The sequence below is a fragment of the Dermacentor silvarum genome, chromosome 11 (genome assembly GCF_013339745.2).
Source record: "Dermacentor silvarum isolate Dsil-2018 chromosome 11, BIME_Dsil_1.4, whole genome shotgun sequence".
NCBI classification, from domain to species: domain Eukaryota; kingdom Metazoa; phylum Arthropoda; class Arachnida; order Ixodida; family Ixodidae; genus Dermacentor; species Dermacentor silvarum.
This window is the reverse complement of record NC_051164.1, coordinates 81,878,187-81,892,856: the sequence shown is the minus strand read 5'-3', so window position 1 is coordinate 81,892,856 and position 14,670 is coordinate 81,878,187. Positions and strand designations below refer to the sequence as shown.

The 14,670-nt window shown below is 47.2% G+C and overlaps 2 protein-coding genes across 7 annotated transcripts in view; one reads left to right on the top strand and one right to left on the bottom strand.

The window, feature by feature from the left end:
* Positions 1-11,180, top strand: part of LOC119432704 (ubiquitin-conjugating enzyme E2 Z) — a 42,219-nt gene extending 31,039 nt beyond the window's left edge. Inside the window, exon 2 of the mRNA XM_049658551.1 lies at positions 10,580-11,180. Within this exon, the coding sequence (XP_049514508.1) occupies positions 10,580-11,086 (507 nt within the window). The 3' untranslated portion in view covers positions 11,087-11,180. The remainder of the gene's footprint in view (positions 1-10,579) is intronic.
* Positions 1-14,670, bottom strand: part of LOC119433329 (uncharacterized) — an 82,738-nt gene that overhangs the window by 46,840 nt on the left and 21,228 nt on the right. The window contains exon 8 of one of the 6 annotated variants that reach the window (XM_049658547.1): positions 1,890-2,563. The exons of 4 other annotated variants lie outside the window; for them this stretch is intronic. In XM_049658547.1, coding sequence (XP_049514504.1) covers positions 2,126-2,563 — 438 coding nt within the window. In that variant the 3' untranslated portion in view covers positions 1,890-2,125. Of the gene's footprint in view, positions 1-1,889; positions 2,564-13,819; positions 14,440-14,670 lie in introns of those variants that run through there. One more of the 6 variants, XM_049658548.1, reaches the window with a different exon arrangement.

Genomic DNA, 14,670 nt, shown 5'->3' with positions numbered 1-14,670 from the left:
CGCGTATTTATACGTTTTCACTCGTCTATTATCGTGGAACGTACGACAAGTACAGTCGTATTAAGGACGACGCCATTTTGAAAAGGTAGCATGACAACAATTTGGTCTGTTTCTGTGATTGGCTGGTGGAGTAACAATCCCGCGCGGTCCGTGTGCCTTTGTTGCCAACTGCTGTTTTTTTTAAGTTGTATCCTACTATAAACGCGAAAAATTTTGTCTGTCTGTCATTCGATTCCACCGCCCGACCAAAACCGATTCAACCGCCCGGCCAAAACCAACCAAGCTACTAGCACTGGTGGCACGGGGTATACACGTCAACATTATACAGCGCAAAGGAAAACGCAGGCCTATTTGAGGCAAAATATATGCACATAACCGTGATCCGCAGCGTTCATTTAATTAAGAACCACATGAGACTGGTTTTAACGTTAGTAAATGAAAAATCAACGCATCAGAAATGGTGTCGTAGAGACGCTACGCGTTAAAAACAAGCTGACTAAAGCCGCGGCTCTGTAGCCGGCTTAAGCCAACAGTCATCAAAGGTCCCAAAAGATGGCGCAAGAGCAGGGCGAACGCGGGAAATTTGAATTGAATTCAGCAGAACCTCCATTGCATCCATCATATGGGAGGAGTGAGAGAGGAGAGGAAGAACGTGAGGGGTGGGAGGGAGAAGAAGAGATGGTGTTACGTATCAGGGGCGTATCGACGTCATTTGCAGCGAAGCAAGCGGATATGCGGCCAATTATTATTATTATTATTATTATTATTATTATTATTATTATTATTATTATTATTATTATTATTATTATTATTATTATATGTCCTCTGTTTTTGTCCAGTAAACTTCGTGTGTCATCCCACGAATTTTGAATCTTGAAAGTCCGTACGCCACGTCGTGTAAAAGCTGTGAACTAAAGGCGATGTCCCGAATTGCAGGAGTGGGCTTCCGTCTACCAACTGAAACTTGCGTTTAGGTAATACTTCTTATCCCAGTATATGGTAATCCTGAGTGTTTATGTTAGGCCTTTATATTAGGTCTTGACAGGTAAAAGTCCGAACAGGCGCCCACGAATGCCAGTACTTTTGCAACACAAAGCTTTTGAGCCTGTAATTTATTTTAACGCTTTGATGCCCCGTGTAGATTTCCCACGAAAGTGTAGTGTCGGTAACCACTCTTTCATATTCTCGTTAAGAGATCAGAGCATGATGGAGTGAATGTTCCAGACGTTTTGAGCACAGCATTGGCACCATGTTTGTCACTTCCAGCATAACTGCACCTGCGGTGCCTTTCCTCCGCAATTTAAGTGCAAGTCCCTCTTCCATTGATTCCAGAGTGCGTTTTGTGCTTTCGCATGTGCAGCTTGATCTGCGCGCAAAGGCTCACCATCTGCATTCCTTTGCATCACCCGAACCCTGGTATAGTTAAGCTGGAATAAGGTTACTAGTTTTGAGCTTGTCCTAATTCAAAGCTAAATGAAATAAGTGTAGAAAGAACGAATATGGGATAAAAAGTGGAACAGCTCAGAAGCAAGTGGTACAAGCTTCTGGAACAGGCAATTTTCTGGCAGTGCACTGTTTGTTAAATCGTCTTCTACCCTCCAACTCCATTTTTATGCCTAAAATTTGAAACTGTTAGTGTATTTTGCAGACTAGATGGGTACACTGCCGTAATGTTGCCTTAACTTGTTTACAAGGATTTCCAACGTTTCAAACAAACGTCCGAACTGTATCGGAAGGTGAACTTGTTTATATTGGGACTGACCGACGCAACATTCTGCAGATTAAAAAAAAAAACACCTTAGTTTTTACTCGAAAGTGATTACCCAATGAGGAGAAATCAGCAGCGCTAGTATATACGTTATATATAGAACGCAAACGTCGACGGAAAACTGAATTTAATTTATACGGAAGGTTCTCGCGAACATGATACATATGTACGCTTTCTGCGCAATTTGTTCTTACCTAACTTAATGACTTTATATAAGTACTGGAATTTTTGTTTCTGCATTCTTGGAGTGCTTCGTTTCGCGAGCCAAGAGCGTGCCCTCCGGACAGTCAGCAGCTAATCAGTGGCTTCAGCTGGGACTTAGCAGCGACTTGAGCAGCGGCTTGAGCTTCAATCTTGTCATTCACCCGCTTGCGGAGTTCCTGAAGCCTCGTGAACAGTGGATCGTACTGGTACGTGGTTGCAGTCATAAGGCCCAGGTACTGAGCCCATGACGGGCCAGTATTGTTCTGGATCGGGGATTGAACATTCTGCTCGTACTTGTCGTACGACTCGGCGAACGTCTTCAGGATGACCTCCGCCAGGTCTCGCGGGCAGGGGGGGTTCGTTCTGAAGTGAGGCTCCCACTGCGTCGCAGATGGCCACCCTGACGGTGTCGTGTTGCACTCTGTTGTTGTACACCTGGGACGCCATCTGCGATTCCCCTTGTGCCATACCTGGCTCGTTGTAGAAAGGCTGCTCGTTGAGCAGCGATTGTATCGAGACCAGAACGCTGCCTATGCCCTGTGCTGGGCTCCAGGCTGGTCCGGGAAATGTGCCGAGAATGCTGAGACACACCTATAAGGAATATTACATATTTGTAGAACCATTTTTGAGACTCCTATTCGAGGCTGGTTTAATAGGGGAAAGCACAAATGCCTAAGAAGAAGAGTAGCAACAAAGATGAGAAGTAATATTGAGCAATGCAAGTCTCCCAAGCAGTTGGTCGTTGGTTGCTGGTTCTAATTAAATCCCACTATATATATGTCGTCTACGCTCATTTCTAGGGACCCGCGTACAACAGACTTTCGGATATAACGGACCATAATTCAACCTTGGTTTGCTTTTCCTATTTTAGTAATGCAACGACGTTCTTTTAACGAACCGCGCTACAGCGGACTATTGGCTACAGCGGACGAAATTAGCAGCAATTTTTTAAAGTCAGGCGTATAAGGCGTACTTTTGCCGTGTCGACCCAGGCTGACAACAGACTTGCGGTGGTCAGCCGACGCTTTTGCCGTGTCGACCCAGGCTGACAACAGACTTGCGATGGTCAGCCGACGATCGTGGCTCAATCTCACACGAGCACGACGGAGGAAGGCGGGGCGGAAGCGCGCCGTCTCTTTCGAGCGCTAGGCACGTGGCGAGGGGGGGGGGAGAGGAGAGGGAGAGGGCGTTCACCTCCGGCGGCTGCTACCGAGCCGCGTGGGTGCCGTATCTTGAAAGCGACCTTAACTTGAAGGGACAAAGTGCACTCAGTGTCGGTAGCTTCGTATGCGCTATGCTTTGGACGTTTAGTTGGATCGCTGCTGCTGCCGCACTTCCTGACTGGAGCGTTTTGATGGCGACTTTCTGCGGTCATCGAGCGAGATGTGCTCATGTTTACTTGTGCGCGCATGACACCGTGATTATGAATATAGTTGGTAAGCAAATGTTTACAACTTTATACGGACGATAAAACTACGGTCGATCCTTACTTCGATACAGCTGTCTAGTAATCTGCTATCTAAATCGATGGATCGCCTTACGAGCGAAACTGAAACTTCCTTTTTATTTTCGTCACTCACTCTTTGCAATAACGGTGTTAGACATCGCGACCAAAGTTTCGGAAGTGACCCGTTTGGGATATTACGAACTTCGGCTAAAACGGACATTTCTCCCGGAATATGAAGGTCCGTTGTAAGGAGAGTAGATTGTATATAATACGTCGTTGCGCTCTTTCGCCTTTGAATGGCAGCGCTCTCAGTCATGTTTCGAAAGAACGAAGCCCGCTTGCCCCTGAAGACCGTTATTAAGACCGAAATTTACCTCGTTCCTGAACTATAGATGGCTTGCACTGACGTCATTGTAGCCGCCATGTTGGTGCACCAACACGATGATAAGCTGGGTCCGTAACGTCACGTGAAAGCTTTCAATAAGATCGATTGGACTGAAGTGCTCGTAGTCGCCATGTTGGTGCCCCAAAACGGTGATAAGGTGGGTGCGTGACGTCACGTGAAAGCTATCAATAAGTAGAGAACGGATTGTAAGTTTAATTATGCAAAACTTAAAGTCCTGACATATCAAGGAATAGTCTGTGTAACTCATGAAAACCGTGAACGTTGAGCCACTGATCTTATTTTTGTGAGGTATATCACTCTATCTTTGAAGTTTGGTTCAAGTGTCGTGAAACATGCGGTGTATCGTTCTGTATCATTTGGCAAACAGGTGGCAAAACCAAGAAGAAATAAAAAGACACTGTTTCGCCCGAAAGGCCAAGCATAGATTGCGATAGCAATGTAGTGGACAGCTGTACGAGGTATTGATAGTAGTTTTATCGGACGTACGAACTCGTAAACATAGGCATACTAACTAAATTAACAAGCTTGGTCTCAGGCACGCACGAAAATAAACATGAACATGTCTCACTCGATGACCGCGGATAGGCGGTGTCAAAACGCTGGAGTAAGTAAGCGCGGCGGCAGCAGCAGCAGGGAACGATTTGACATTCGTGCTGCCACTCGCATCAATGCTATGTAGTCCGCTTCCATTCGCTTCCATTCGGTTTAAGGGACACATCTCCAGATTTTGAAAGTTTCTAAGCCCTTAGAGTATTTTGTAATTGATACATAGGCGAAATTTGTGTTCTCGAAAACAGAGTCAGAACATCAAAACGACATATATATGTGATATTACACGCAGTGAGATTAGAGGACCCGAAGGTGAACTTTGAGAAAAACTCTTTCTTTCCATATGAAGGTTGTGTTTCTGTGCAGGGTTTTTTATGGGACAACAAAAAGCCAAAAACGAGAATCTGTTCACAGGATTAGTAAAACGATGAGTCCATTGACTGCGTTTGTTTTGGGGGTTGGCAGACCATGGCAGGCATTTTATAATGTACCTCGCAACAGCAGCAGCAAGATGCCCCCAAGTGTTACGCAAAAGGAAGTCCCGTTCAAGTGGATTGATAAATGGGAGATGGGCTTATTGCGAGTTGGTGCAAAACTTTGTCCGGACCCTATTTTGCGCGTACCAGATATCTTATTGGCGTTTTGGCTTATTACAGGCACCTCACACAGCGATTCTGGTGCAGTTTTGAATAAAAAAAAAACACCGCATATCCACGAAGTGAATGATGATGAGTGGACGAAGCACCGGGGGATCATTCGGGTAACCGTGAATCCCCCGTACGTACATTGCCCACTCGAACATGCAAATGAGTGACAATACATGTGTACAGTATATAGAATATTGTTTTATTGGTCGTATATGGTATTGAGGTGCGGACTTCGTTTTCCCTTCATTAAGACTGCCTTGTGATTAGTGCAGCAGCACGGCGACGCCGGCAAGCGGACCCAGAGGCTGCGAGAGCGCGGGAAGCGACAGCAAAACGCCGGAAGGGTTCTCCGGAAGGCGGAGCTTCGCGTGCATATATATATATATATATATATATATATATATATATATATATATATATATATATATATATATACACTGTCCATGTGTACAGTATATACAGCGCTTATATAGCCCTTGTGCACCGCAGCGCCCCTAGCGGCCTTCATGCAAACCAGACCTACGGACGTACAACGGACGACGAGGGACAAGGCTCGGCCCTAAGGTGCTTCGCCCCTAAAAAACAGCGTGAAACGCCTGACCGTGAACAGCGTCATGTAGATGGATACTACACAGTGAATCCATCTGAGGTCGATAGCCCAGCAACATAGGAGGAGGCATTTGTAGTCCTAAAAGCAGTGTAGTACAACCGCACGCACGTAGAAAGTACCAAGTTTACACCATTCACTGATCCCCATGCCGTTATCTACCTGCTAAACATGTCTTAACCCAGTAATTAGAACAATTTGATATCGCAATATCTCGCTGGATGGGGACACTTGTAAATGGACGCTGATTTATATAGGCTGCTAGCGCGTTTTGAGCTACAAAGAACCGAAGAAATGAACCTAGTTAAATAATGGGAATGCACGAAAGCTATGAAATTGATCGAAAGACGATAGAACATGCCACGGATTTCTTTCACGAAGGTGCTAAATTTGAACCTCGTTAGTCCAAAACCTAGGGGACGCGACGGATCATGGCATACATATCAGGTGTTGTTTCTTGTGCAAATCACTTGAAAAAAGAAAAAGGGTGTTGTATCTAGGCCCTCGCCGTTTTATTGCGATAGCAATTATATGGACACTCAAAAGCAGATTTCTGCCGTCGGCGTCGCCGTCGCCGTCGCCGTCGCCGTGAGGTTCCGTATGACGTCAATGGAGATGAAATCGTGGCCGCGCGCCGCCGAACGCTGTATGTGCGAGTGAAAGGGCGCGAGGGACGCGCTCTTTCACGGGGAGTGAACGCACGGCGGAGAACAAACGCGCGTTCTGCGCCGTGCTTCCTTAAGGGCTGCAGAAGTAGGCGTCTCTTTCCTCCTTTACAATCACCATATATGTAGAGCAAACGCACCTTCTTCCGATGCGCGAGAGGCCGTGGGGGAGGGGGGAAGGGGGAGGGAAGGGAGGCGACGTTTAGCTGCGGCACCAAGTGCCTATTTATATCAGAGGCTCCGGCAACAGTCACCAACGCCGCACGCATTTTGAGCGAACGCGGGCAAAATGCCGACGGCGTCGACAACAGTTCGGCGCGTTGCCGGTGCTGCTGCATGTCCAAGTTTATACAGCTGATAAAGCTAATATCATTACTCCGTATATCTCTCTACAAATTTGCTATCGCAATTGATGCTTCACCTTTCAGGTGAAACTGCGACAACTTTTTTAGTTACACGAGCACCGAGTGACACTCTTTGTTTCTTGCGCAGCAACTTCCAGTTAGGGACCGACTTCCGGTTGCTCACAGAGGGCGGTGCTTCAAAGCTTGTCGCTACTTAAAGAAAGTAAAAAAAAAATATCTAGGGACTTTAAGTAGTCCGAGCGGTCTATGTCTTGGCAGTGTCTAAGTTCACGACAGCATCAATGAAATGCACTGTAGCGCTCAGCGTCCATGGTCCGAAGCAATAGTAGGAAGGACAAGCCCGGGTACAGCAGCAGCGTTGCATCAGAGCATGAAGGAAGGAAACAAAACAAGAGAGGCCCTGACATCACTTTTTTGAAGCCGGAAGTGCAGCCATGTTGGTGTGCCACCTCTCTGTGCGCCTCCAATCAGGGGTTCTGCAGCTCGCCGGAGCAGATGGGCGCGAACTTTGAACTTGCATCGTTACGAGCCGCCGGAAGTGTGTGCTGCCGACGCGCGTCAAAACAAAGCCTACAAAACTTCTGTAGCAGTTTTAGTGAAGCAGACGCGCTCGTGTTTTTTCGTGGCACGTTGAAGAAGACGACGAAGACCCGCGACGTGATTGTTAGAGTGTATGTGTTGCTGGTTGACACTCACACTCACAGACCCAAAACCCCACTTTCAAGCTTACACACAACACTCCAAAGTCAGCTTTTCTCGCGAACAAAAGGTGCTGCGGGAAATACACCGGCGGAAAAATCTTATCTCATTTTCAGAGACCGAGAGCAGCAGCGAATGCTTCAGGAGCGCGGTTGCCATAGCAACGTTGACATTTGGTGTACCCGTCCCAGTGATCCTTTGCGAAAAACAGCACGTGACTTCCGCCACACCTTCTCCAATACGTTCGTGCTGGCCAGGGCCTCTCCTGGGGTTTCCTTCCTCCATGCATCAGAGGCATACCTGGGGGGGGGGGGGGGGGGTACAGTGAACTAGAAGGGTACACTGTACCTGGGGTCCGTCGACGTAGTGGACGCGTCGCAGCAGCAGCGTTCGAAGTAGGGTTAGCGCCGGGCTAGTGTCTGAGCCGTTCTGAGACCGAAGTGATCGCAGAAAGTAGGGACGCGTTTCCATAGTAGTATCCGAGGTCCGTAATATATGTCGTCGCAGCAGTATATAGCAGGAGGTTCTTCATAGACAGCATGGGCAGCAACTTGGACGCGTCGCAGCATCCGTAGTACAAGTACAACAGGGATGCGTCTCAGTAGCAGCAAAGTCCCTGGCGTCCGAAGCAGTAGTAGTGGCAAGGTTCGGATGTATTGCCCGCAGCAGTAGAAGGCCTTTTCACCTCGCCGCCAATTATGCGACCCGGGCGGCGGCGGAGGCGCCGCCATAGTACAAGGGGGATCACGCCGCAGGCCGGCCGACGACATGGAAGAAAGGACAAGTGTCCAAGAGAAAGTCCAAGAACCCCTCGTGCAATCCCCGTTTAATGATGGCGACACCGGTAGAAATAGGCACGCCACCAGGTGACGCTAGCAGCGCTTGGTCACTGCCGCTCTGGGGCGTCCTAGTCGGGGATGCTGTTATCATTGAAGTGCCTACTGATTCAGATAAGAATTGTCAAATATCTGAGTATTACAAAGAGATTTTTGCGAGCACAATAGATATTTAGAAAAATTTTTGCATACAGTTCTTTTTGTCTCGCGCAGAAGGACATAGAGGGCTTCACAAACGTTCCCGAGTTTGTAACCAGTACGGTAGCACCAAAGGAAAGAATTACTGGAAGAGTCAAATTCAAACCGACGTTTCAATTCTAATCGCATTAGCGCCGAAATGCATCGCACAATGGGTTAGTGTCGGAATGTTTTTTTCCCCTCTCTCTCCTTGGGCCCGGTCGATCCACTCGTGTGATCAGCCGTTTCAAATGGCAGCCATTGCATCCCCATCGCCATAGCCAGGGTCATTCGCCCGAACATCGCAATTACTCGAGCCGTGTGCAGCGGATCGCTGCCCGAGTAGCCAAACAAATAATGGCTAATTCCACCGCAAGCGGCGGGCTAGGCAAGGACGGCAAGCTTCAGCGTTCCTGGGACCCGATGGACTTCGTGAACGAGGTCCCGACGCCCGCGTGTCTTTTGAGAGTGACGCGGGAGATAGCCGACATCAAGGCCGACCCGCTGCCCGGAATTCACATCTCGCCCGAGGAGAGCGACCTCACCAGGATCCACGCTCTCGTGGTGGGACCGGACGGCACGCCGTACGAAGGCGGATTCTTCCACTTCTTTCTCAAGTGTCCCCCAAACTACCCGATTCAGCCACCTCGAGTGCGCCTGATGACCACGGACGCTGGTAGAGTGCGCTTCAACCCGAACCTCTACGCCAACGGCATGGTACGTGTGCGCTTGACCCGATGCCAGAAATGGCTGACAGAACTTGCACAGATCAGAGTCCCCTGTAACGTTAGCCCCGAATCGTGGCTTCGGCCCCCGTTGAATCTCGCCCTTCTCTATTTTTTACAGCGAAGCTTTATACCCCTACCAGCCAAGGAAATGAAATGTTCGTGTCATTGGCGTAAGCGAAAAAACGGCAGGCTAAAAATTCAATACAAACAGCATATCTCCTTTGAAATCAGACATACAGCATACAGCGCAGTACTCGTTTTCATGACGGATGATAAGGCGCGTGTGGACAATTGAAACGCCCTCCGACGCGTTACGGTAAAGATTACGTTTGCAGCTGCTTCGAAAGGGGATGACGTCATTCAAAACCCTCGTGAAACCAGTGTCTCTGGTTTCACTTTTTGTAGAGCTACTTGTGTGAATTCAAGTGACGTCGCAATGGGTAATCGTTGTGGGTGTCGTCTACAGCGTTTCTTCTCCCGCGTGCGTTTCCCGGTAAATATTGCGGTTGCGTAAGCTACTTCGAGTGGAAAAGTACTCAACCGCATAGAAATCACGTAGTTGCGTCGTCACGGTCTAGAAACTCATTCAGTTCATTCCAGGCTACCATGGGTAAACCACGGAAAGTAAACACGCCAGAAGAACAGCGTGAATATAAAGTCGTGAAGTAATAAAGGGTGTGGTTAAGTACATTTCCCTTGTCTCTGGTTTCACTCTTTGTAGAGCCACGGGTGTGAATTCAAGTGACTTCACAATGGGTAATCGTTGTGGGTGTCGTTTACAGCTGCGCTGTCCAACCACCTTCACAGCGTGGATTGGAGCCACAGTTTTCTTGTTCGTTTTGCCGAAGGTTTTTCAAGTGATACAGAAAGATATACTGCGTATTTCAAATCACTTGAACCAAGTTTTATAAAATAGAGTGATCGACCTCAGAAAAATGAGTCCAGTGGTACAATGTTCGTGGTTGTCTTGAGTTACAAAGACTATTTCTTGATATGTCAGTACTTTAAATTTTACATAATTAGATCTGTCATCCACTTTGTACTTTAATTCACGAACGCGGCAAATTTTATTCTTCATAACGGTCTTGATGTGTGTGCGTGCGTGTGTGTGTGTGTGTGTGTGTGAGCGCAATGACGTATTTTACATATGTGTGTGCGTGCGTGTTCTGACAATATGTGAAATTTCTGTAGCCCAATTTGGCTATATATAGTCAAACCTGGCAACACTGCGCTATCGTTGTGCTTCGAGTGCAAATTGCTTTTGTGGGCACAGCGTCGCCCAATAAAATGTCCGTTTCGTCATTCACAGTTTTGCGACAGTTTACCAACTGATTGGGAGACTTGCATTGCTCACGATTACTTCCTCGCTTATATTTGCTACTCTTATACGGCCTATACATGGCGTTTGTGCTTTCCCTCTCAAGTCGGTCTCGAATATGAGTCTCAAAAAGGGTTTTGACAATAGGCAACAATCCTTACAGGTGTGTCTCAGCATCCTCGGCACCTTTCCCGGGCCAGCCTGGAGCCCAGCACAGGGCATAGGCAGCGTCCTGGTCTCCATACAGTCGCTGCTCAACGAGGAGCCTTTCTACAACGAGCCAGGTGCCGAACTACTGCCATTGTCCGTAGCGTCCAAGCAGTACAACGACAGAGTGCAACACGATACCCTCAGGGTGGCCATCTGCGACGCAGTTGAAGCCTCCCTTAAGAACGACCCTCCCTGCCCGCGAGACCTGGCGGAGGTCATCCTGAAGACGTTCGCCGAGTCGTACGACAAGTACGAGCAGAAGGTTCAATCCCTGATCCAGAGCAATACCGGCACGTCATGGGCTCAGTTCCTGGGCCTTATGACTGCAACCACGTACCAGTACGAGCCACTGTTCACGAGGCTTCAGGAACTCCGCAAGCGGGTGAATGACAAGATTGAAGCTCAAGCCGCTGCTCAAGTCGCTGCTAAGTCCCAGCTGAAGCCACTGATTAGCTGCTGACTGTCCGGAGGGCACGCTCTTGGCTCGCGAAACGAATCACTCCAAGAATGCAGAAACAAAAAATTCCATTAATTATTAAAGTGATTAATATTTATACCTAAGAACAAATTGTGCAGAAAGCATACGTATGCGTCATGTTCGCGGGAGCCTTCTGTGGATATTAAATCGATCCGTCTACGTTCGCGTTCTACAACGTACTAGCTCTGCTGATTTCTCCTCAATGGGTATAATCACTTTCGAGTAAAAACATGTCTTTTTTTTTTTAGTCTGTAGAATCTTGCGTCGATCAGTCCCGATATAAACAAGTTCACCTTCCGATACAGTTTGCAGGTCAGATTCAAAATTTGGAAATCCTAGTGAACAAGTTAAGGCAACATTACGGCAATGTACCCGCCTAGTCGGCAAAGTACACTAACCGCTTCAAATGTTAGGCATAAACAGGGAACTGGAGGGCTGAAGACGATATAACAAATAGTGCACTGCCAGAAGATTTGCCAGTTCCAGAAGCTTGTAACACTTGCTTCTGAGCTGTTCCATTTTTTATGGCATATTCCTTCTTCGTAAACAGGACAATCTTGGAATAAGAAGGAATATCTAAACGCAAGTTTCAGTAGATAGACGGAAACCTACGAATTGTCAAGTGCTTAGACGGCATCACAATGTAGTAACCCTTTTGCGAGGAAAGCTGTTCCGAAGCGGTGAAATGGCACAAGGTGCCCTTCGATTTTAGTGACAAGATTTATCTGTAGGGGTACCTTACACAATGTCTAGAGACCAAGAAACCGGCTTAAAATAGAGTTCCAAGGGCAACTCCGCAAGAGCTTGAGCCGCTGACATAATTATGCTGTTCGTATCACAATTGGCGTTACCTAAAATTAACCACCGAGCCAAAGGAAGATGGGTCTTACAAATACTGGCTACAGAGCTCTCAACCACCGAGCCGAACTTCTTCCTTTTCCAATGCCGCAAATTGACACTGTTATTGATGAGACCTGTGACTGCAGTCATTTATCGCGTACTGAATTATGCAAAGGTTTTCGGTGGGTCCCGCTTGCCGAAGAAACCAAAATGTAAGCCACCTTTGACACGCCCTCTGATCTTTACAAGTACAGTCAAAGTAAAAGGCGCCTAATTGGCCCCTACGTACAGTCGCGATCAAAAGTTTGGGGAGAAAAGGTGCCGAGATCTTTAATTTTTGTTTCGCATCCTGGGCATTCCGGCTGAAATCAAGTGCGCAAGCGTACGCGCGCATTTTTGGTCAATACAATGTATTCAACCCATTCCAAGCCGCGGAGCTGCACTTGAATATATTTTAATTTTTTGCTGGTGCCGTGGTCCCCAAACTTTTGATCGCCACTGAACAACACCAGAAGCATGGGTCATAAATGTGACCTAGTTTGTTGCTGTGGCGCGCCCTCATAGAAATCCACGCTGCTCATCTATGAAAATATTCTGAGCACCAACAGAGAGCAGGGAATGCAATACAGATTCAAATAATTTTGCACTCCTAGCGCCCGATTCGTGTACGGGCACTGTACCCCTGCTACCTTCGAAGCGCGAAGAAACGTACTAGTTTTTACGGAAAGATTGAAGATGCTTGTGAGAACGGGTACAAGTGTGTTTCCAGGCGTCTCAAGCACTGCGGATTAAGGGATACCATCAGTGCCACAAGAAAGTGAAGGTTTGGGGCGCTTTATGCACTTCAAAACAAGGTCTTCATTGACTGATAGCGTACAAACCGGTACCAGAGTGACAAAGAAGGTTATTTGAAGTAGAAACATCTTTTACACCATATACAGCACAGAAATGTTCTGTTCCGCAAAGGCATCAGCAGTGTTCGAGACAACATCGCCATTTTCATCAACAAGCCATACCTCTTCAGCACTCTTTTCAGAAGAGTTGGACCTATTATTGTTAAATTTATTTCACTCAAACTTCGGGATAGTATCCTAGCGGTAAAACGTAATCTAAAGAAATCTGGAGTGGATGTGACCGAAGACTTTTGCAGAGCGACAAGAGCTATCAGGAAAAAGTTGCTTGATTACGGCAAATCTTTTGGAAAGCAATTTTCAATCCGGTATAGTAAGCTCTACATCGGGAAAAAGTGCTACGTTTATTGTTCAGCTACCGACCGTGTTTGCGTCCTTCAATCTGGTAATAGTGCTTCCGTTTTGACAGATGCGTCACCTGCATCGACGCCGGCTTCTGACAATCAGTTATCCTAACTGAAAGCCCCGCTACTCACCGTGATGTACCTTTCCTATTTACCAATATTAGAAGCATTGTCAATAAACGTGAAGCACTGTCATCAGTCTTCAACGCGTCATCCGCCGATGTAGTTCTGCTTACTGAAACCTGGTTATCGTAAAAAATTAACAGCTCTGAGTTATTTGAATGTGAAAAAAAAGTACGCGATTTGTCGCTGTGACAACAACAACAACAACAACAATAATAATAATAATAATAATAATAATAATAATAATAATAATAATAATAATAATAATAATAATAATAATAATAATAATAATAATAATAGCACAGGGAGTCGTATATTCTGTTCCCTGTAATTCATACGCAGACGTTTTTTTGCCATTCTGGCCTTTTATAAGCTGCTGCTTAAAGTAATGGTTGAAACTACATTGAAATTTACACACTAGCACGCACAGAACATTGAGCACAGATCTCCTTGCACGCAAGCTTGGCTGGCGCCTCAGCTGAAGCTTGTACGCCTGCTTGTGAACATCCGTGCACATTGGATGATAAATGGCCTCAATCACGGTTGTGAAGGCTATCCGACGCCTACCCAGCCATAAATGCCCGCCAACATGTGCATTATTCGTTCGTTTATATAGCGTGGATTTTTTTCTAGCCGCATTACTGTATACTGTAAGGCTAAGACGTTGCATTTTTTTATTTCGCAAAAATTGCATATAGGTGAAGTTGCCAATGAGAAATGGTTGGCATCCAAGTTATGGCGGTCGGAAGTGGTCGCTTCCGGCGCCCGCAGTATGAAAAAGCACGGTCTTCGAGATCACGTTCTATTGCTCGAAAAGCCGTCGGCAAGGCGATGGGTCTTAGAGGGACACGATGTTCCCACGCGGCTGTAGCACGTGGTACCGACCGTCTCAACAGGTAGTATACAGTCACGTATATCCCGAAAAATGTCGTCGTTCGATCGCTCGCAGCGCCGTCGACGTCATCGCGCCCTTCAGACACCGCGAGCGCCACCCGAAGGCTCAGGAAAGTGAACACAGCGGTTGCGCCGACGCGCACGAGAAGGCCTCGTCGAAAGCCCCGAGTAACCGCATGGGGGCGCGACAGCTTGCAGGTCCGCCATTCCGCACGGCGCAGTCCTGGAGAAAAGTGGCCGCGCAGTTATTGAGTACGTTAGTCGGACTAGTCGAGAATTCACAACAGTGATATAGTGTTCTAGAATAGGTGACGCCTAAAACATAGAGTCTGGGACGGCTTCCGGCGCATTAAAAGCATAGCCTCCAAGATCTGGTTTTGCCATCCAGAGAAGGGCGTCGCTGGGGTGTGGATTTGGACATCACCTATTATTCCAGTACTCTACACGAAGGAGT